At 38.5% G+C, this 22,745-nt stretch overlaps 2 protein-coding genes across 4 annotated transcripts in view; one reads left to right on the top strand and one right to left on the bottom strand.

Annotated features, from left to right (window-relative positions):
• Positions 1–6,406: 6,406 nt before the first annotated feature.
• On the top strand, positions 6,407–18,574 carry grem2b (gremlin 2, DAN family BMP antagonist b). 3 transcript variants are annotated; one of them, XM_046853035.1, is made up of 2 exons: positions 6,407–6,876; positions 18,004–18,573. In XM_046853035.1, exon 2 carries the CDS (start codon positions 18,005–18,007, stop codon positions 18,503–18,505), a length of 501 nt encoding a protein of 166 aa, XP_046708991.1. In that variant the 5' UTR covers positions 6,407–6,876; position 18,004; the 3' UTR covers positions 18,506–18,573. The 3 variants fall into 3 exon arrangements, with proteins under 3 accessions (XP_046708991.1, XP_046708989.1, XP_046708992.1); XM_046853033.1 differs by lacking the exon at positions 6,407–6,876 and adding an exon at positions 15,845–16,708 and having other exon boundaries at positions 18,004–18,574; XM_046853036.1 differs by lacking the exon at positions 6,407–6,876 and adding an exon at positions 15,848–16,764.
• Positions 18,575–21,029: 2,455 nt separating this feature from the next.
• Positions 21,030–22,745, bottom strand: part of fmn2b (formin 2b) — a 95,142-nt gene continuing 93,426 nt past the window's right edge. Inside the window, 1 exon segment of the mRNA XM_046854439.1 lies at positions 21,030–22,149. Coding sequence (XP_046710395.1) covers positions 22,123–22,149 — 27 coding nt within the window. The 3' untranslated portion in view covers positions 21,030–22,122.

The raw sequence follows: 22,745 nt of genomic DNA, 5'->3' as shown, positions 1-22,745 counted from the left end.
GTTTTAATTGATATACTATATGGGCAAACGTTTTTGGACACCAGACAATACTGATTCTGTGTGCTTTTTAATTCATCTCTATTTGCTGTTAATATAATCTTCATTGAAGTTTGTGCTTAACCACAAGGACATTAGTAAAGTCTGATGCACTGATGTAAGAGCAGTGAGGAGGCCTGGAGTGCAGTCAGCATCTAATTAATTCCAAAGGTGTTCAATGTGGTTGAGGTCAGAGCTCTATAGCAGGTCACATAAGATCTTCCAGTCGAAACCTTTTTAAGCAGATCTTCATGGAGCTGGCTTTGTGCACAGGGGTATTGTCATGCTGGAACAGGTTTGGATCTTCTAGTTCAACTAAATACATTTGTATGCCTTTGTGGTAACAGTTTGGTGAAGAAGAAAAGTCAGGTGTCCAGATACTTAGTGTACAGCTATTTTTATAACATGTTTATTTGTTTTTATTTTAATTTGTATATGTTCTTGGCAGCAGTTTTTGAAACAAAACGAAAGAAAGCATATTAAAGCAGGTTATCACAATTACCTTATGCTAATATCCAGGGAACAATTAGTATGACCCTGTAATCGGTGATTGAAGACTTTATGATGTCGTTTCTCAATCAATCCAGCAGCTCATTTTCAGCTTTTTTAGTGTTTTTTCCTTCAACAATGAGATGAAAACAATAGTACTAATATCAGTAACCAGGGTTGGCACGCTTTAGCAAAACATCCAGCCTATAAAAAAATTAAAAAATGTATGTTATCAACAACAGCAATAAAAAATAATAGTTGCTAACATGTTTGTCTCACACCTCCAAGGTTTGGGGTTTCCTCCATTTCCAAATTGTCTGTAGTGTGCAATTGTGCTTAGCTCTATTTCTTGTGCCCCTTAAGATTGGTTCCCCCTGTGACCCAGTATAGGATCAGCAGTACAGTTAAAACAGTGTTTTGCTACTCTGCCACTTGCTGTGTGTGTGTGTGTGTGTGTGTGTGTGTGTGTGTGTGTGTGTGTGTGTATATATATATATATATATATATATATATATATATATATATATATATATATATATATATATATATATATATATACACAGTGTATATAAACAGGAGAATGGGCGATCTGTAGTTGTGTGTAGTGTGTGAGTGATGTGTAGTGTGTATCAATAATGTCTGATGTCAAAAGTGTGTGAAGTGCGAGTGCGGTGCGTACAAGTGAATGTAAAATTGTACTGCGTTGTGTAGTTTGCATGAGTGAAGTCTGATTTGAAGCATATGTGAGTAGTGTGAATGTAGTGTGCACATTGAAATGTGGGATGTGTGTGTATTGTGATGTGTGTGTGTGTGTGTGTGTGAGTGAATTATGTGAAGTGTGTGTAGTGTGTGTGAAGCATGATGTGTATGTGTGAAGCGTGATGTGTTTTGTATGTGTTGAGTGTGTGTGTGTAGTGTCTGAGTGAAACGTGATGTATAGTGCGCACGTGTGAAGTGTCATGTAGTGCGTGTGTGAATGTGTGTAGTGTGATGTGTTGAGTGCGGCATGATGTGTAGCGTATGTGTGCAGTGCATCCGGAAAGTTTTCACAGCACTTCCCTTTTTCCACATTTTGTTATGTTGCAGCTTTATTCCAAAATGAATTAAATTCATGACTTTCCTCAAAATTCTACAAACGATACCCAATAATTACAACATGAAAGAAGATTGTTTTGTATCTTTGTGCTGAGGGTCGTTGTCCTGTTGGAAGATAAACCATCGCCCCAGTCTGAGGTCCAAAGAGATCTGAAGCAGGTTTTCATCAAGAATGTCTTTGTACAATGCTGCATTCATCTTTCTATTTATCCTGACTAGTCTCCCAGTTCCTCCCACCTAAAACATCCCCTCAGCATGATGCTGCCACCACCATGCTTCACTGTAGAGATGGTATTGACCAGGTGATGAGCGGTGCCTGGTTTCCTCCAGACATGACGCTTAGCATTCAGGCCAAAGAGTTAAATCTTTGCTTCTCACTGTCTGAGAGTCTTTTAGGTACCTTTTGGTAAACTCCAGACGGTCTGCCATGTGCCTTTCACTGAGAAGTGGCTTCTGCCTGGCCACTCTATCATACAGACCTGATTGGTACAGACCTGAGTACAGAGATGTTTGTTGTTCTGAAAGGTTCTCTTCTTTCAACAGAGAAATGCTGGAGCTTTTTCAGTCAGAGTCTCTTCCCTGAGTAAGGCTCCTCTCCCCGATCGCTCAGTTTGGCCGCACAGCCAGTTCTAGGAAGAGTCCTAGTGGTTTCAAATATCTTCCATTTACAGATGATTGTGCTCATTGGGACCATCAATGCTGCAGAAATTTTTCTGTCCTCTTCTCCTGATCTGTGGCTCGATACAGTCCTGTCTCAGAGGTCCACAGATAATTTATTGAACTCCATGGCTCTGACATGCACTGTTAACTCTGGGACCTCATATAGACAGGTGTGTGCCTTTCCAAATCATGTCCAATCAACTGAATTTACCACAGGTGGACTCCAATCAAGTTGTAAAAAACATCTCAAAGGTGATCAGTGGAGACAGGATGCAACTGAGTTCAATTTTGAGTGTCAGGGCAAAGGCTGTGAATACTTTTTTGTTTTGTTTTTAATGAATTTATTTGTTCACATTGTCATTATGGGATATTGTTAATAGAATTTTGGGGAAAATAATGAATGTAATCCGTTTGGGAATAAGGCTGTAGCATAACGAAATGTGTAAAAATAAGTGAAGCGCTGCGAATCCTTTCTGGATGTGTATATACACTGTATGTGTGGTGTGTATGTGGGGGAAAAGAATGAAATGTAATGAAGGGGAATTGGATTTCTGAAGCACAATGATTAGAATAAAGCTCACAGTACATAATATAGAGTCAAATGAAATATATGGGATCTGTTCGAAGATACACAAAGACTGGATTAGAAATTTACAGAAACTATGTGAGTGATTCAGCATTAAATTCATAATGTACACAACTGACACTAAAGCGCCACCATGTGCATTTGCAGTGTAAGCGAAACACTGTGTGAACTCGGTTCATCTCCAAACCATTTCCTAAATATGTGATGGCCAAAATAATGCTCTCAAAACCGATTTCGTTAAGATTTCAGTGTATGTGTAATGTATGTAAAGAGTAGGATAATGCATACACGCAATGACAATTTCAATAAATGTATTCTCTGTACATTTTCCAATTCAATCGAGTATCCATTCAATCAGCCAATCAGTTGGCAGCGATGCAGAGATCAAGAGCTTCAGGTAACATTCATGTCAAACATCAGAATGGCTATAGTAACTCAAATTACTAGTCTTTACAACCATTATGAAAAACATCTTAAAATGTAGAATACATTAAACCATAATGAAGATTTGGCTACACCAAATGAAGACTGGATCGAGTTCCTCTCCTGTGAATCGAGAACAGAAATCTGACACCACAATCCGACACTACATTGAAAGCAGGCTTGGAAAAAAAATTAGGATTAAGGATTAAACTACATGATCATTTTCTATTCTAAAACCGTGTGTACTGAACATTACCTGAAGCTCCTGACCTTCATCCATGCTAAATGTTTTACACTAAAGAGTTGAATCATGGTTAAGAGATTAGTGTATATTGCATAAGTGCATGAAGGATGCGGTGTTCCTAATAAAGTGGCCGGTGGCGTGTATTTGTGTCACAGTATGAGGAAATTTGCACTCAATTTTTTTCAGACATGTTCCTTGTTTTTATTACGGTCAAACTTGCTTTAAATGTACACCTCAGTGTTAAGAGGCCTGGCATTGTTTTAATTTTTTTTTTTTTTTTTTTATTTGTTTTTGGGAAACTATTTGTGGGTGTGTTCAGGGTGTGTTCAGGGTGTATTCAGGGTGTGTTTAGAGGGCCCCGAGCACCATGTGATGTTCAATCCTTCGTCTCTGTCACTAGAATTCCACTATCAACTCTGTGACTCTGTAAATACATTCCAAAATCCAATAAAGAGATCCCGAGGGGAAGAAAAATGGCCGTGGCTCAGGGTGCTGATGTTTCTGTTAGGCTTAAGAGTCCATGTAATACCTGATATGAGCAGCAGGGGGCGAAAAAGCTTCAGTTTTTAGTCCTCAATTTATTCTGCTAGTGTGTGTGTGTGTGTGTGTGTGTGTGTGTGTGTGTGTGTGTGTGTGTGTGTGTGTGTGTGTGTGGAGTGAGAAGACACCGCAAAGACAATGAAGAACATATTTAATATAGTCTAATATAATATATACTGACATCTTTTATAAGTAAATACTTTAAAAGTAATTCAAAAATATCTTACATTTTTAAACTGGTATTATGTACACATAAATTATTCATTTAATTCTATTTCCATTATTATTATTACTATTATTATTGTTAATTGTAGTATGATTTGTACCCCAGTAATGATTACTTGCTGCTTTAAAAACAGAGAATTAATATTGTATTAACATCTATTTTTATATCAATTTATAGAAATAATAGTCATAATTAATAATAAAACTGTAGTCATTTTTACATTCCTCTATATATTTAATTAGGTACAAAATGTTTTCTCCAGGACCACAGTACACAAGACAACAAAAAAAAAGTGCAAATACAGTCGAGTTCAGGACAATAAATACACAACCACAAAATATAAAATGCCTCAGCTAGTACTCATTTGTCCTGGTCCAGATTGTGGTAGATCAGTATATATCCCTGGAACTCTGGGGACGGGATTTCAGACCATCCTACACATCCAGTGAAGAAATGTGCTCCTAGGGACAATAGAGTGGCTAGTCGAGCTAGAAGCGTGGATTTGATCCATTGATTAGCCAGAACCCTAAGACAGGAGATTTATTTCTCACCAATGTTGCAGTCAACTACAGGAAGCATAAACACACCTGAGAGGAGAAAACAATAATTCAACAATCATTTCTACTGAAAATGAATTAAACACTGCATGTCTCTCTTTGTTCTGTCATTCCGGGTTGCATTGATGAGCATGTTATCAGGCCATTTATGAGCTGCATCAGGTGAAAGAGCCAACCATAGTGATTAATCCTTAAAGAAAACACGTAGAAGATATTTGTTGGAAATTGTTTCAATACAATTGTTGTAATAAATTGTTTGTGTGATACATTTACATCAGAGATTTATAGCAATACTGTGTAGTCAGTTCTCATATGTATATATATATATATATATATATATATATATATATATATATATATATATATATATATATATATATATATATATAAATGGGATAAATAATTATATATAAAAACCAACATAAACAGACGCCAAACCAAATATGCTATTTTATGTATACAGTACTGTACTGTATTAACATTTTTACTTAATTTGATATATATATATATTTTTTTTTTTTTGTTTGTTTTTTTTGTTTGTTTTTTCCTATTAATAAAACTCCACAAAAACTCCACAAAAACAATTCCCTATAAGTTGTTTGATCTATAATGCTATTCACAAGAGACTGGAAAAATCAGCCAAACTAATTATTTAAAATCAGGTTTTTCTTTAGCAGTTTACTGCAGCAAAATTGATTTGCTGTTAAAACCCGTTAAAAGCTTCATATTTATCATCGTGTTTGTATATTTTTATTCCTCCAGCTCGAGTAGCTTCAATCTGTTCAGCTAAACTTTTGGCTTAAATGGATTTAATTAATTGAATTCAAAATTTACATTAATAATATTAAAAACAAAAATAATACAAAAATATGACTGATAGTAACTGCATAATTTAATAGAATATAATTCCATAGAGAATTTAATAGTTCAGTAGATTGTTTATTTTTTATAACATTTAATTTAACACCGGAGTCATTCTTTTCTTTTGATTCATTTTTTTTAGGCTTTTCCCAGATTTTCACACTTCCCTCAAAGAAATCTTCAAAACATCCTTTTATATCCTGATCAAATACCTCTTTAAAACTGTACACATATTCTTAAATCCTACAGCAAAGATGAGAAATCCCGAAATAATATCTACTCTTTTCCATTTTTATTCCAGTAACCACATGGAAGATCATGCTATAGCTGTTACAGAATGCAAATAAATAAATAAATAAATAAATAAATAAATAAGTGTAAAGAGTCTTCTGTAAGTAATGAAGCCACCTGAGCAGGATCACGAGAATTTAATGCTCATAGTCATGGCTTTTGGAGACGACTTTGATCCTCCTCCCATTTAGGGTGACACATTGATGAGCGGCTCTGTGCAAAAGTGTGTGTGTGTGTGTGTGTGTGAGGAAGTTAGCGAGAGAGAGAGAGAGAGAGAGAATGATTTAAAAAAAAAAAAATGAAGGTAGAAGTGGGCGTGTCAAAAGTAGAGGAAAAGAAAGAGGGGGGTAGAGAGAGGAATAAAGTCAGAGAAAGCAAGAGGAAAGGGAAGCAGAGAGAGAGAGAGAGAGAGAGAGAGTCTGATTTGTTTGGTGATCAGAGCCAATAGAAATCCTGCGGTTTGATAAGATCCACATGCGGGTGACGGAGAAGAGCCAGAAACAAGAGTTCAAACACAGCAGGGAGAGAGAAAGACAGAGGGAAGAACAGTGACTCAGAGAGACAGCTAGAAAAACTCCATCCCACTGAGCAGGACAGAAGGCGTGCAGAAGAACACTCTTGAAGTTCTCCTCCGACGTCTGGAGACACAGAGACACCACGCCAGAGGCGCGTCTTGACTGATCCTGACAAATCCTCCTTCTTCCATGGGCATCAGAGCAGCTTTCAGTCCACGAGCTACCAACACACCAGCACCCTCACCCTGACCACTGCCGGAATACACACACACACACACACACACACACACACACAAACACAACACAACACATACACACTCGCACACTGAGAACTGGACCACTGCAGACAGGAGGTAAGTGATCTTCCTTATGAAATGGTCTTTTACTCTTCTGTTAGACACACACACACACACACACACATACATGATGACCAAAATACTGACAGACTGAATACAACATTGTGTGTGTGTGTGTGTGTGTGTGTGTGTGTGTGTGTGTATACAATGTATTTGGGTAGGTTTAGATAGAAGGTTTAGGGTAGAATTTTTAGGGTAGGTTTAGGGTAGAATAAAGATAGAAGGAGTAGATAGAAGGAGTAGAAGGAAGGAAGAGTCATGTGTTTGAATATTTTCATGGTGAGGTCAATCTGATCAACTGAAACACCCATTATTTTGTGGAAGAAAAAAAAAGAAAAAAAAAGCCCAGAGTGTGTTTGGGAATCTGTGTATTGTAGTGAGACGAGCGTTAAAGCAGTCAATGATCCGATTAATGATTTGTGTTTGCCGGGGGTCCGTGACTGCTCCACCTTGCACTGTTGGGCAAAGCCGATTTGGTCTGGTCAGTAATCTGTGTTTTTCAATTTCATCGCTTTCCACAACAAGCCTGAGATTAAAGGGTTAAAACGCACTGCACGGCATGTTGGGAATATGCCAGTGTGTGTGATTTCACCTCAGCAGTACATAATTTCAATGAAATTGGATTTAATCTCATTTACATTGACAAATTTATCATCATTAGAATCACAAAATCTGAATACTTTATTGATCCAATAAGGAAATTGTTGATTGCAGTTGTTTACAGTAATATTATTAAAATCTAAATAAAAAAAGAACATTTTAATAAATATACATATTAAGTTATGAACTTAAAATTTGACTCTGATTCGCCTGAAAAACTTTCAATCCTCAATGTTCAATAGATGTGGTACACACACTGCTTTCTGCTTATAGGTAAAGACCCAACCAGATATATATATATATATATATATATATATATATATATATATATATATATATATATATATATATATAGGGTCTTCTCTCTATTAAACATATTTGAGTAAACTTTCTGGCTTTTAATGTCAGTAGAAAAGATGTAGTAAACTCTCTCTAGGATCTTGTTCCTCATGATATCACCAGAAAAGTTCTTTAAATGATCTATTATATGTAAAAGGAAAGCATTGTATATAACCTCAGCTGCTATATTCTTCTTCTGTTTGATTGGTTTCAACTTTTATTGCATTCGTTTTACTGTATCTATGTAACGCTTGTACTTTTGTAACTTGGATTTTGTCTGAGTTACTGACATGCCATTAAATTTGTACTACTACTATTATTATAAAGACATGTGTCCAGATTAGACACACACATGGAGATTTTATTAAATATTAGCACCATTTAAAAGGATATATATATAAAAAGATGGTGCTGCTTGCCTCTGAAGTAAGTAAAAGAAAAGGGATTTTTGTCTTGCTTTCGTCTACCTCGTTTAGCTCATTTCGATTAATGCACGAATGCTGTACGTATGCTAACAGAGATGCTAAGACTGCGCGCCTACAACCCTGTGATTATTTCAGTGCAGCGAGTTCACAAATGTACAGTAGATTAAATCTCTATTAGATTACAGTCTCACACACTGCACTTCAATTCGTAAGTCAACATTGGGAAAGAAGTCCAGCTCTTTAACCGCGAGTGTTTGGAGAAAGCGAGTGTGTTTGCTTAATAAAGCTCCTTTACTGCAGTGATTAAATTGGTATCAGTGGCACTCGACTGTAGTTAATGAGGAGTTTTATAGCGATGCGTCCCATGTTAAAGAGTTGGTTGGATTCGGTCTGGAAACACGTAATGTGTGTGTGTGTGTGGGTTTCGGAGTTGGCTGCTTGCAGGGATCAGGTATATATCTGGATTAAAGCATGCTGATGGTATGGAGTGAATCCAGAATTCAAAGGTATTACATCATTATCATCGCTACCATGCATTTGACTGGGGAAGTGTAATTTTTTTTACAGTATTTAATAGGTTAGTGTAAGTTAGACTGCATATTCAGTATTACACTGAAGAGAAGCATGAATTATACTCAATGTGCAGCAGGTGTCCTCAAGCAGAAAACTTCTACTATAATACTTGAGCAAAAAAAAAATAAATAAGTCACTGACTCTCAATTTCATGGTTATTCATACAAATTCACATTATATATTATTATAATTCTTATTTTTTTTAGTCTTTCTGCACAATTTGTCCATTTTAACTAGTAGGTCTACAGCCACAAATTAATGATGGGAAGATCGTATTATTTTAGTGACTTGGTTCTTTGAATCTCATTCATAAAAATGAACAGATCTTTTGTCATTTAGTTCATTTTCTTCTTTTAATCATAGCATCTATGGGAGTCACGTGACACAAGAACGAACGACTCGCACCAGAGGACTCATGAAATGAAGTACTGCAGTTCTTCTGAGTCACATTAAAGACTTGTTCCAAATAAATGAATCGTTAATGAGTGACTCATCACTCACACACAAGCTTCCTCTTTATTCCATACTATAGACTTACACTGACCTCAAACAATAAGTCATGATCAGGAGGTCGTGTAAAGCAATGATTAAAAAAAATAAAGAGGATTCTTATCAAGAGGTGTGGTAAAAAAATTAACAGCTAACACTAATTAGACCAATTCTAGAAAAAACAGGGTGTGGATGATGTACAATTTCAGAGAGACACACACACGCAAACACACACACGCAAACACACACACACACACCCCACCCTCTTCAGGCTTCATTTTAGCACCTCAGGTTGGGTTTTTTTTTTTAATTCACCAATTAGTGCAATTTGGAGTGAACAGGTTGAGATGGTCAACAAAATCCCACCCTGAACTTTCTCCAGGCTTCTTCTTTAAAGCATCACATCACTGGTCTGAGATAGATAGGCGTTATAATTTTTAAAGTGTAGTTCTAAGATAAAAAAAGAAAAAGAAATACAAAAAAACAATATGAATTAAATTATGAATAAATAATAAATTAAATAACTCTACATCTTTTAGACTAGTTTGGTAAAATCAGGTTGTGGATGAAATACAAAATTACCAGTTGCCACATCTTGGGGGGAGGGGGGATTTATGAACAGGAGTTGGTTTAAAGGTGTGGCTCTAAGATTAAAAATAAAAACCTGCCATTTCCACCCTATAAGACCAATTTGGTTAAAGCATGTTCTAGAAGTTCTACATAATCACACCTAGCACCCTCTCCAGGCTCCAATAAACACAACAAACAAAACCACTGTTTACAAACAATTCGATAATAAGATCAATTTAGGAAATTAAGGATCTGGATGATTTACAAAAGCACACCTATCACCCTCTCCAGGCTCTGCTAAAGCAACACACCACTGACCTCCAACAAAAGGTCATGAAGGTGTGGCAAAGGTGTGGTTCCAAGGTTTAGTTAGTTCCAATTCCAATCCCAGCACTTTTTCTTTGTAGATTCTTTCACTGAAATCTACAGGTTTAAATAGGACATTTCCTCCATTCCTCCATTCGCAAGTTCATGGGAACGCAGTACTTATATATATATATATATATATATATATATATATATATATATATATATATATATATATATATAAATAAAAAATAAAAAAAAAGCCCCTAGCATGTTTTCAAGCCCAGCTCTCGCAAAGTGTAGTGGTTGCCACGTTTTTTTTTTAAATGATGCAGCAGGTCCTGAGTTCGAGCTTCTCGAAACTCAAGTCGCAATATAGTTGCCATGGTGACTGCGTTACCAGAGCAGCCTGGGTTCGAATCTGGACTCACAAATCAAAAGGTCTGAAGGGTTAAGTAAGTGAGTGGACATGGAAATGATACTTTTATTAAGCAAACAGCAGCCAAAAATAAAAAAAATATTTCTCCACCACCTCCTCCTCCTCCTCCATTCATCCCTCATCTTCTCCTTAGGACTTTCATCTCCACCTCATCACACACAGAGCAACACCACCTCTCAAACTCACCACCACTACCAGACACAGCCCACACCAGACTCGAACCAGTTTGGAAGCATTCGAATTGACCAGAGATCTGCTTCATTACTTCATTCAGATTCGTTCTCACTGCTTCCTATTTATGTAGCTCGGGGGCGTCATGAGATTTACAAGTGGGGAAAAAAAACACACACATTAGGCACATATTGTATTGCGTGGATTTTGAAAGAGGTGGGAAAGAACAGGAAGGGTTATGAAAGTGCAAGCTCCGCCCTTCTCTCCGCCCCAGGCTTCTGCTTAGGGGGTCTCACCTGAACCTTGATCCTCCTGGTGTCCAGGAGTGACACCACCCAAGCTATATTTGAACCACCAAATCTCAGCCCTGCATTAAGAGTGTTGATAATAACAAACGACATGAAACACACACTTTTCCTAGACATAATGGACCAAACTGAACAGAATTTATCAACTTTTTGTCAGTGTGACCAATCAGTTGAAATATTTTTTCCAGCATTACTCACTGATTCATGTTTTATATATTATTATTTTTTTGAATAAGTGCAGGGGAATTCTAATGAATCACTGGAGTATAGAAGATTTCCGGTCATCCAGGTCATTTTGACTGCGTAACCGACTGAAAGTGCGTCATCGCTCGTTCGAGGAGTTGGAATAGAGCGATATATAACACACCGATCCGAGCAGTCTCGGTTTTTACATGCCTGAATGCAGGATTTTTATCAAAGCTCTAAGTTTAGTGTATAGCACTACGTATCGAGCTCGACCATGTTCCTGACCTTGAGAACGGCAGCGTTTTTTCATTACAGCGTATTTAACTTTCCACGTTGGTGGTTTACTCAACCTGATAAAGCACAGGGCACCTTCAGGAGCCCAGATCCCAAACACACATTCTTCAATATGCGGCACACATGCTCAGAACATTAACACACTCATAGATGCTTTCGACTACACTAAGTACATAAGTCAGAGTCGAGATTACTGGTTCGCATGTGTGTGAGCAGGAGGAGGAGGTGGAGGAGGAGGACGAGGTTGATGTGTGTTTCTCAGCCTTTGTAGAAACAGCACTCAGCTGGTGGCAATTATGGAAAGTAGTCTGTGTGTGTGTGCGTGCATGTAGGGGGTTATGGGAGTTGTTTTGGGGTGACAGGGGTGTGTTGTGGTTGCATGCCAATGCCCCAACAGCCTGAGGCATCCTGAGAGCAGCCCCATCTACTGTGGAACATTAACACACCTCACGCTTGTTTTCATAGCAAATGGGCTGGAATCCGCGCTGGTTGAAAGAAAAAAAGCCCAAACTATGATTGAGCGTTTGATAATATACTATTAATTTGAGGCCTGTCTGTGCCGGCGTATTATTTACCGAAATAACTCCGGGAGTTTGCATTCGTTTCTTTTTTTTCTTCAAAAAGAGACAAGTTGGCTTTCAAAACCACATTATTATCTCAAATGAGCAATGGGGAAATATTTCAATCTGCCCCTTTCCTCACACTCATTCCGCTTGGAACGGAGTCACTGAGGAATTCGCTTCAAACACTTGCATGCTGAGGGTCATTATTCGCTCGACAAGAAATCTCTCAGAGACACCGTGTTCCTGGGCTGACTTACTGAACTGGCTCTTATCAGCGGCGTATTGAGGAGTTAAACAGCCGTACATAAAGTACTACTATCCACCTAAGCGCGGATCAAACAAAGTAAAACCTCCGAATACAGATAAGCGATGCTTCTCGGGCGACGAGGAGGATAACGCTAAGCCTCGCGCAAACAGTGGCTGGTGTGCTGGGGTCAGGGACTAGCAGAGCCAAAGATTTTAGAGAGAAAGTGGAGGGCATGACCTTTTGGAATAGATGTCTAAGCAAAACGTTCCAACAGAAAACCTACATTTCCTATACAACTTAATACAAATCTAGATCCTGAATTAGCTTCTGGATTTAAAGGAAAGCCTCCAAAAATGCGACCCGAACTTAGTAAGCACATTTAGTAAACGCAGTCAATGAACATGGGGGGGGGTTATTTTAGGTTTTTCAGGAAGAGGTACAGTAGGCCTTTACTCGTCATTTGAAGATTAACGGCCCAGCTGTTTGGACATCTAGGGAAATTTTTTTCCATCACCTCTGTACCAGAATCTTTCTCTACACAACTTCAGAAGATCAGATCTAACCATATTAGACATTTATGACAAGGTCAGATGGTTCTACAGATCAGGGGGTAGATGTAGCAGGGAGAGAAATTGGAGGAGAACCGAATTTGAAGCAGAGCTGAAAGCTTCACTTCTCCTCCTCCTGCATGGACACTTTGACGAAGCACAACTCGGGTACTTCAGGATAAAATTCACCACTCATTAGATTTGACCAGCTGTCACGGTTTAACCCTTAAACGTGATTTGGACTCGGGTTACACGTTATTGTTTTACATTTTAAACCTTGGCGAGTTATGCAAGGTCTGACCCCATGATTGATCGAAAAGGTTTCCAAATTCGACCGACCCTTCTCATCGAATAGTACACTTAATACTGAGCCGTGTGGCGATGAGAGATCAGAGTGAAATAGAGGAAGACAGAGTGGGGGCTTGTCCTTGCTCAGATATACGAGGAGCCTCAGCCGAGGCCATGGTGTCACGGCAAAACTTCGGAGGCCAAGACACGTTGACGTGGTGACTCAGGGCTGCATTCATCATCTTTTGAGCAAACATCCACGGCCTGCCAGACCGCAGACTCACAACCGGCTACTTATTTTGACAACGCTTAAGAGCTCCTCTGAAGCGGCGTCTGAAGAGGAGTTCCCAGTTATGCGGGGTTAGGAGAGTCAGCCTCGTGAACAGGCGAGGAAAAACACGGTCATGCTCGATCGAGGCCGTCCGACAACACACCAGTGCCTTATGGGCAAGAAAACCCATTCTAACATTTTAGAAATATTTAAGCTCAAATCGAGATTAGATGGAAAAAGCGATAAGCTAAAGAAAAGGCCGAGCGAGGATGATCGTTTAATTCTCTCATTAAATTTTTTTTATAAATGTTTCTTTTCCAAGACTGACTCAGCCCCAGAGCTGCCACATCTGCTGCAAAGATGTCCATGTGATTGACAGATAGCTTTCTCTCGTGCCTGAAATGTAATCATCCTCGGCCGCCGTCTCTTTGGTCCTGCTGCCCATGGACAAAGTGACAAATTAAGCTTAATCTGTGTCTTCCTGCCCGCTCAGGAAACAATATGAAACTCTTAGAGGACGAAAAAAAACACCGCAAAAGCTTAGCTTGACCCCTAGAGACATTCCAAGTCATGAAAAACATGATTGAGGAGTGGGGACGGATGAGAATGGGGGGGTGGTGGTGCTGGGGTTAGGGATGAACGTCACGCTTCAGAAGAATAGCTTGCGTGATACTCGTGGCCCTAACACTTTCTGGTGTGAGGGAGATGAACGAGTCGAGCTAGCACCGTGTGTGCCCACTCCTAACGCTACGGAGCCTCTGAGAATGTTTACATATTCGTCGCATTTGTCACCAGCAGCCCAAGCAAAAGCGGTAACTGTTTCTCCGAAGGAGTCAAACTCGCCGCAATTAACTTCCTTTGCTCTGCGTTTTTGCCGGAGCTTCGCTCGCTGATTAATGAACGTGTTTATTTTAACGACGTTTTTTAAAACTGACAAATTAGCCAGGCCGCGGTAATGGCTCAATTAAGTTAATTTCGTCCTTCTATGACATTCATTTCCTCTTTCTAAGAAAGCAAACACCGCGCCGTTTGATGGAACTATAGCTCGTCAGGCATTTCGGTGTAGGAATGCATTAGAGATGATTGTTCAGAGGAAAAGTTTCGTTTAACCACCAAACCTCATCAAAACCAAACATGCACGTTAGGCTTTAATAATAGCAAACGTCTAGGTCATGCAAGCCTACAATGGACAAATGACTTTGTTTTACATATGCTCTTTTGAGGAGGCATCACTGAGTAAGGCCATCTGCAAAGATACGCTTACAAGAGCCAATGATATGGGGTTGAAGCACAGGGGAAAACTATATTTTGACCTTTAAAAAAATTTTTTAATAATAATAATAAAATTAGAGCATTATGCTAATTGTAGGTCATCACTGTAGTCTGTGCACAGCCAGATTACCTCAACATTTGCAATAAAATGCTACTAAACTAAATAACTCCGGGAGTTAGGGTGGGTGGGTGGGTTGGATGGATGGATGGATGGATGGATGGATGGATGGATAGATAGATAGATAGATAGATAGATAGATAGATAGATAGATAGATAGATAGATAGATAGATAGATAGATAGATAGATAGGAAATCAACTCTGTAAGAACCCACAGGTAGTAAGTTGAAACATGGTACTGTACTGTAATTTGTTAAATTAACACATTACAGTACATAAACTAGCAAAATAATGCAATTTACACGACCGTAATGTATAAACTTTACAGTATACTGTTTATGTAAGTGACAGCAGGCAAGTGGATCAACGCCAGTTTGCGAGTGTAGGGTGGAACCAGATACACCCAGTTTCAGTGTCCGGCAACGGCAACAGACAAATAAATAAATAAATAAAGGGAGAGACAAGAGCTAGATTTGGCCTTTGAAACACCAAAACCACAGAAAGAATGTGCTGTAACACCAAGACAACTGAACTCCATCAACCGCTGGTAAGAGTGTAAGGCATCTCACAAGGCTGGAGACGTGAACATCCTGGCAGCACCCCAACATATTGTACGGAAATTAAAATGTAGTGCAAAAATGTTAATATTTTAACATTTTTCGTATTGCGATCGTCATTGTAAGATCAAAAAATTGTATGTTGAACCAGCGTAGCTCAGGGACTACCTGTATGTAAATATATGTATAATTATTATATACAGTGGCGTGAAACAGTTATTTATTTATTTTATTTTATTTGCATGTTTGTCACTTTTATGTTTCAGATCAAACTAATTTAAATATTAGTAAAAGATAACAAGTGAACACAACATGCAGTTTTTTTAAATGAAGGTTTTTATTATTGGGGAAAAACAAAATCCAAAACTAAATGGCTCTGTGTGAAAAAGTGTTTGCCCCCTAAACCCAATAACTGGTTGGGCCGCCCTTAGCAGCAACAACCGCAATCAAGAGTTTGTGATAACTTGCACTGAGTCTGTTACTGCGCTGTGTACATATACCATACAATAAAACCTGCAAGGTATATATACGCACTTTCCTACAGAGTTTAAATCCTGTCTAAAGCTAATACACATATGTAATGTTTGAATTAATCTGTTCTATAGTACACATCCAGCTCCCAAACATCAAATCTAAATTCTTCTCTCTTTCCTCATCAACCACAGTTTAATGTTCGCTTCAGTTCAAACCCAGGAGATCAGAGCTTACCAGCATAAAGCTCGACAATGCCAAATTCGTGGATAATCAATCCGCCCTGCAAAATTGAAAGATTTTTTAATTCCCAAAGCATCCGAGTCAAGTCATGGTAGGTGAAATGAGCCCATGACTTTGCTCAGGTGTGTTGGGAATTGGGACTAGTTATAAGTTTGGAGTCATCAGTTGGATCCGATGTGGCAGAGCTGGGAGTAAACTCTGTGACAGTCAGTAATGTGAGACAGTTTTAACAAAGCTGAGGAGTCTGAATCGTGCCGTCTCATGGTGCTGGCATTAACAAAATCCCACTCCAGTTTCAGTGAACTCATAGACTGCAGCGCCTAATGGCTTCCCTGGTAGGATGCACCTGATTCAACTAATCAGTTAATTACAAAGCTTTCATTATTTGAATCATGTGTTAGGCTGAGGGGGAAAAAAAACATTCTGAAGAAGGTCCCCAGGCACACGAGTTCATAGATAACTGTAATTACTGCACATCTGATATTTTAATGACACTAGTTACTGTAATTATTCGAGGAGCACGCCGCAGTTTGCCAAATCCGAGATCCTGGTGAGACTAGATCAAGGTCTCGGAAAAGTATACACTCAAGCTTTGCCAAAAACATGGTAGGGGCACGGTTGTCAAAGTCAAGCCTAATTGTCTTGTGGAATGTTGTGTTTGGCCTGCTGTTTCAATTTGTAGCGTGTTAGAATGTAAAAATTGTCAGGCAGTTCTCAGGAGTGGGATTGGGGACTCTAAATACAGAATCTAGAGGTTTATTGAATCCATTAAAGCCAGCATTAGTGTTGTTCATTTGAGATTGGATTACAACAGTGAAAGGGATGTCAATATTGATCCCTGAGGATCTTTGAGAGCTGTAGAATATTTCAGTGATGGTGCAGGGTTTCTGCAGGTTTTACCAAATCAAATTTTAGACTTTTTTAAATTATTAAGAATCAAGATTAAGACCTGTATCACGACATAAAAAACACAAATACGTTGTTAGCGACTGGCCCTAACTGAGGCCCAAATTCAAGACAAGTATCGCTCAACTTGCACTTCCTTCAGCTGAAAAATAAATGTTTTATGTCTATGGTACAATTCAAGAGCGATTCGCGCCAATAACAGAAAACTGATTGGCTGTTGCATGTTGGTCTCATGTGTAGTCGTGATACAGAAAATTATATTTGGACCCAGCAAAAGAACTAGAACTACACCACCACGGAAACTAAAAAAAAAAAAACAACATTGTAAAGTGCTGCATGAGCATATCAATGATTTAAGACCTAGAACAGCAAAATACTTTTTTTTTGTTGTTGACTTTTTAAGACTGCAGAACCCTGTGTTGACTTGAATTAAATGTTTAATTTAAACCCAAATGAAGGCCTGCATTAACATGTAAAATTTCAGCCATATTTTTAATTCAGATTTACCTCAGAAATACTTTAGCAGCAACCCTTTTGTATTGAAGTTGTAGCTCAATGGTTAAAGTGTTGGACTTCTACCACCAAGTTGCTATCAACTGCTCAACTGTATGAATAAGAGAATTGTAAGTCGCTCTGAATTAAGGTGTCTGCTAAAGGGCATCTGGGGAGATGGTTAAGCGTCTGGGTTACCGAACGACTGATCGGGGGTTCAAGCCCTGGTATTGCCAAGCTCCCATCCTTGAGCAAGGTCCTTAACACTCCAGGAGTGCTGAATCATGGCTGACCCTAGCTTTCTAAAATCACTGGGATATGCAAAGAAAGAATTACATACACGTGACACATATAAAACACTTTAAATGCCGTAAATGTATCTTTGAACTATCTGGAAGCCCTTAAGGTCTGGAGGAAGTGCTAATGCCTGTTGTTTCTGGCCCTCAGGATGTGCTGCAAGCTGCTGTTTTGGGTTCTCCTGGCCGGTGTGCTGTGTGTCGTGTCTGAGAGTCGCAAAAACCGCCCACAAGGCTCGATCCCATCACCGTACAAAACCAGCTCAAACACGTCCGATCGCCGTGGCCGAAAACAGGAAGTGCTGGCTTCCAGTCAGGAAGCCCTGGTGGTGACGGAAAGGAAGTACCTGAAGAGCGACTGGTGCAAGACACAGCCCCTGAGGCAAACCGTAAACCATGAGGGGTGCCTGAGCCGCACGGTCATCAACCGCTTCTGTTACGGCCAGTGCAACTCCTTCTACATCCCACGGCACGTCAAGAAGGAGCAGGAGTCGTTCCAGTCGTGCGCCTTCTGCCGGCCACACCGTTTCACCACGCTCACGGTGGAGCTGGACTGCCCCGACCTGCAACCACCCTTCCGGCACAGGAAGATCCAGCGGGTCAAACAGTGTCGGTGTATTTCTGTTAACGTGGCTGAATCTGGGAAACAGTAAAACCGAGAGACTGGCAGCCTGCCTGGGATTTTGGACAAAGAAATATATCAAATTTATATATATATATATATATATATATATATATATATATATATATATATATATATATATATATATATATATATATATATATATATATATATGACAAACTTTTTTTTTTTTTTTTTTTTTTTTAGAATTTGATACCTAATATAGGCAAAGCTGCTAATATGTTGATGTCTGGAGCTGTCCATATAAAAGGACAGCTTTTATTTGTGTATTCAAATTGTTGTGTGCGTGTTGTATAAAGTTTGTGTCTTAAAATTGATGCTTTCTGAAAGACAAGTGAAAAAGACTTGAAGGAAAAGAAACGAACACCTTTTTCAAATGCTGCCTATAAATCATCTGACCCACACATCCTTGGACAAAAATGCCACCAGGCGAGAGGGGAAAAAGTAAAAGTGTCCAAGTTGCATTTGTATTTCTGATCACTCTGCAGCATCAGACACTATGTAGAGTACAGACACAGCAGACTTTTCCTCACAGATGATGTTCGGAGGAATGCGACGTGGCTCCGCTGCTGGACTGTCAGTAAAGGGACAGGTGGGAACAGAGACTTGAATTGGCCAAATCATGTTCAAATTATACCTTGTTCAATGAATATAACATGTATCACTAGACCGAGTATATAATAGAGATTATATATAATGATGGTACTCTAAAGTGTATATATCTAGAGAAAGAAATGAGCTCTATATTAAATCTATTTCGTAGAAACCTGTTTTTGGACTGTCTCAGCAAAAAATGGATATTCTAAAAACACACAGCTCTTTATAGTATTTAAAAAAAAATCTCTTCAAACCATTAAGTTAGCTTTAATAAATCAACAAATAATATTGTTAGTAAAGTAAAATTTCATTTATACATTAAACGGTGTTCTATAACTTTGCTGTATTGAAAAATGTGGTTATATTTATGGCATTTGGCAGACATTTGATTAAGGGCATTGGAATGGCAGCTATACAATGGTGGGATTTGAACTCTCAACCTTCTGATCAGGAGTCTAACATCTTAGCCATTGTGCTGAAACTTTCCACTTGTACATGTTACTGTACATTTGAACATGACCACCCTGAGGTTCAGTCACTGCAGTAGTATGTTACATTGACAAAACATATATGTGTGTATATATATATATATATATATATATATATATATATATATATATATATATATATATATATATATATGTGTGTGTGTGTGTATGTATATATATATATATATATATATATATATATATATATATATATATATATATATACACATATACACACACATACGTACACACGATCAGGCATAACACCTGCCTAATATTGTGTTGGTCCCCCTTTTGCTACCAAAACAGTCCTGACCTGTTGAGCATTAAACACCACTAACTTCAGCAATTTGAGCTACGGCAGCTGTCTGTTAGATCGGACCACACGGTCCAGCCTTCGTTCCCCACGTGCATCAATGAGCTTCGGCAGCTTGTGACCCTTTTGCCAGTTTACCACTGTTCCTTTCTTGGAGCACTTTTGATAGATGCAGACCAGGAACATCCCACAAGAGATGCAGTTTTGGAGGTGCTCTGACTCAGTCATCTAGACATCACGATTTGTCAAACTGGCTCAAATACTTATGCTCATTTTTCCTGCTTCTAACATCAATTTTGAAGACATATATGAACACACAGTATATGCTTTGACAGGAGGAGCCTGATTCAAATACCAATCTTGCATTTGCAGAGGTGTTATGAATTGAGGATCGTGCCAATTTGGTTTTATGGGGGTGTTCAATTTCTGATTTCACATAGAACTACACACAGTTTTTCTTCCAAAAAGTTAATATACAGCCCATTATGAAAATGCTGTAAATAAACTTTCTTTCGGCTTCTCCCATTAGGGGTCGCCACAGTGGATCATCCGCATGTGTGATTTGGCACGTTTTTACGCTGGATGCCCTTCCTAATGCAACCCTCCCCATTTATCCGGGCTTGGGATTGGCATTTAGAGTGGCTGCGGTTGGACCGGGGATCGAACCCAGGCCGCAGTAAATAAAAATGTGAAAAGAAAAAAGTTTTTTTTATATATATTTCTATGTGCGTGAATAAATCCAAACATCCCTGTTTTACTTTACATGATCCGTGACCAACACAGGAGCATGTAGTGGACAGAGAATCGAAAACAATGTCAGTTTGGTTAATGGTTTTATATATTATATTATATATATATATATATATATATATATATATATATATATATATATATATATATATATATATATATATATAAATAAAACCATTAACCAAACTGACATTGTTTTCGATTTATTAGTAGACTTAGTAAATGTTATCTGAAGGCACGTCTCCATCGTATTTATATAATATCAATCTGTAATACTTTCCAATGTGGCTTTAGAATATCTTCACTATCATTACTCAAGACATGGTGTTGGTCAGTGTTATAAAAAAAAATTCTGTTATGTTTTGAACAAATACAAGACCACGTTCATTTATTTCTCTTTATTTTACATAAATTATGCTATCTCCAAAAAAAATTATATTAATAATACCCAAACATAATACAAACAGTTATTGCACATGGGCAGACCCTCCTTTGCTATTGAACCAGGGTGATCGACACAGAACACATACATGCTGAGACAAAAAAAATATGTTATATATATTTATATACACACACAAGAATTATCTTACATAAAGACGCTAATACTAGTTTAGATAAAATAATGGTGTTTTTAAATACATTGTAAGCAAGTCTCGTACGTTACCGTTTTAAAAAATACTCCTTATTAAATGTTTTTCTTTTCCTGCAATGATCCTGTAGGGGTTAAACACTGACAGAATACAGCTCCACAGCTTCAGTGGTGACCTCTCCACTGCTGAACAAGGAAGAACACAATGCATGTACCTGATCGTCACTATGGCTGACTTCGCTCTCTCTTTACGTGAATGCTCGTCCCTCGCGTGTCCTACGGCTTCCTGATGATCTCTGTGCGCTCGAGCTCGCAGGTCCTGCGTAGACCTTCACGGAGCTGTGTGTGAACTACTTAATAATGACATGTAACATCTTGCCTGCGTTGTGTGTGATATAGGAACTCTGGGATGAAAGGGGAAAAAAAAACTGATGACAAATAACTGACTGCCTTTCTGGGAATCTGGCCTTAAACAGGAGTGGAGTGTTTGCATGGTCATACTGCTGGTAATCCACGGGCCATGCAGGACCGGTTAAAAGAAAATATTAGTTTAAACAAGCTGAGGGAAAAACACACATTTCCCATTTATCAGGATCAGGTTTCTTTTTGTTTTCGTCACATACGCCTCGTGTCTTCTCGTCTAAACATGGTACATTCCAGTTACCCAGCAATTCACCCATGAGCGGTGCGAAAGGATGCGACATCACATGACACACTTCCTCTAGGCATGGTGCAGATGAATGTTGTCGGGGGCTGCTACATTACTCCATTGTGTTTTTTGAGTGTGAGAAATTTTTAATACAGGCCAAAGCCCACACGTCTGCAGTCCATGCACTCTACCTCACGGCTGATCTGGTATTTATTTAGGATTAAAAAGGTCCAGCTTGTTAGATCTTCATGCCCAGCTTCGCTTTCTGTCAAAGACAAAAACGCATTATCGGTTACATCGGTGCGAAAAATTACACTTTTTTGACATTTAAACATCAATACTAAACACAGGGTTGATCAGTGAACAGGTGAAAACCTAAAAAATGGTGGCACTACGGCTAAAACGATTTCGAGTAATTCCAATATATTTTCCGTACACATACATCATTTAGTCCATTTAACTACACACTGAGCATTGTGTTTCCCTGCTGACCATTATTACTGACGCACCACCGGCCAAACTCTGAAACGCTCTGGACAGGTAAACACAAGACACTGCAGAGTGAAAAAAATTAAGCAACAAGGAAAAAAAAGTAAAAGGCCAGAAGAAGATTCAGATGGATGCCTGTTTTTGCCACATAAAGAAAAAAGGTTCTCTAAATTACGACTTTTTGTCTCGCAATTCCAACTTTATTTCAGGGAAACGCGACTTTCCCCTCTCAGTTGCGACTTTTCCCCCTTGCACAATTGCAACTTTCATCCTCTCGACTGCGACTTTCATCCTTTTAATTGCCAATCAGGCAGAATCACCCATTTACACATTGAAAATAAAATCGGCTACAATCAATAGAATCGCATGGTA

This window comes from Silurus meridionalis, chromosome 7 (assembly GCF_014805685.1).
Source record: "Silurus meridionalis isolate SWU-2019-XX chromosome 7, ASM1480568v1, whole genome shotgun sequence".
NCBI lineage: Eukaryota > Metazoa > Chordata > Actinopteri > Siluriformes > Siluridae > Silurus > Silurus meridionalis.
Note: the sequence above shows the minus strand (reverse complement) of the source record. Positions and strands in the feature narration are given on the sequence as shown.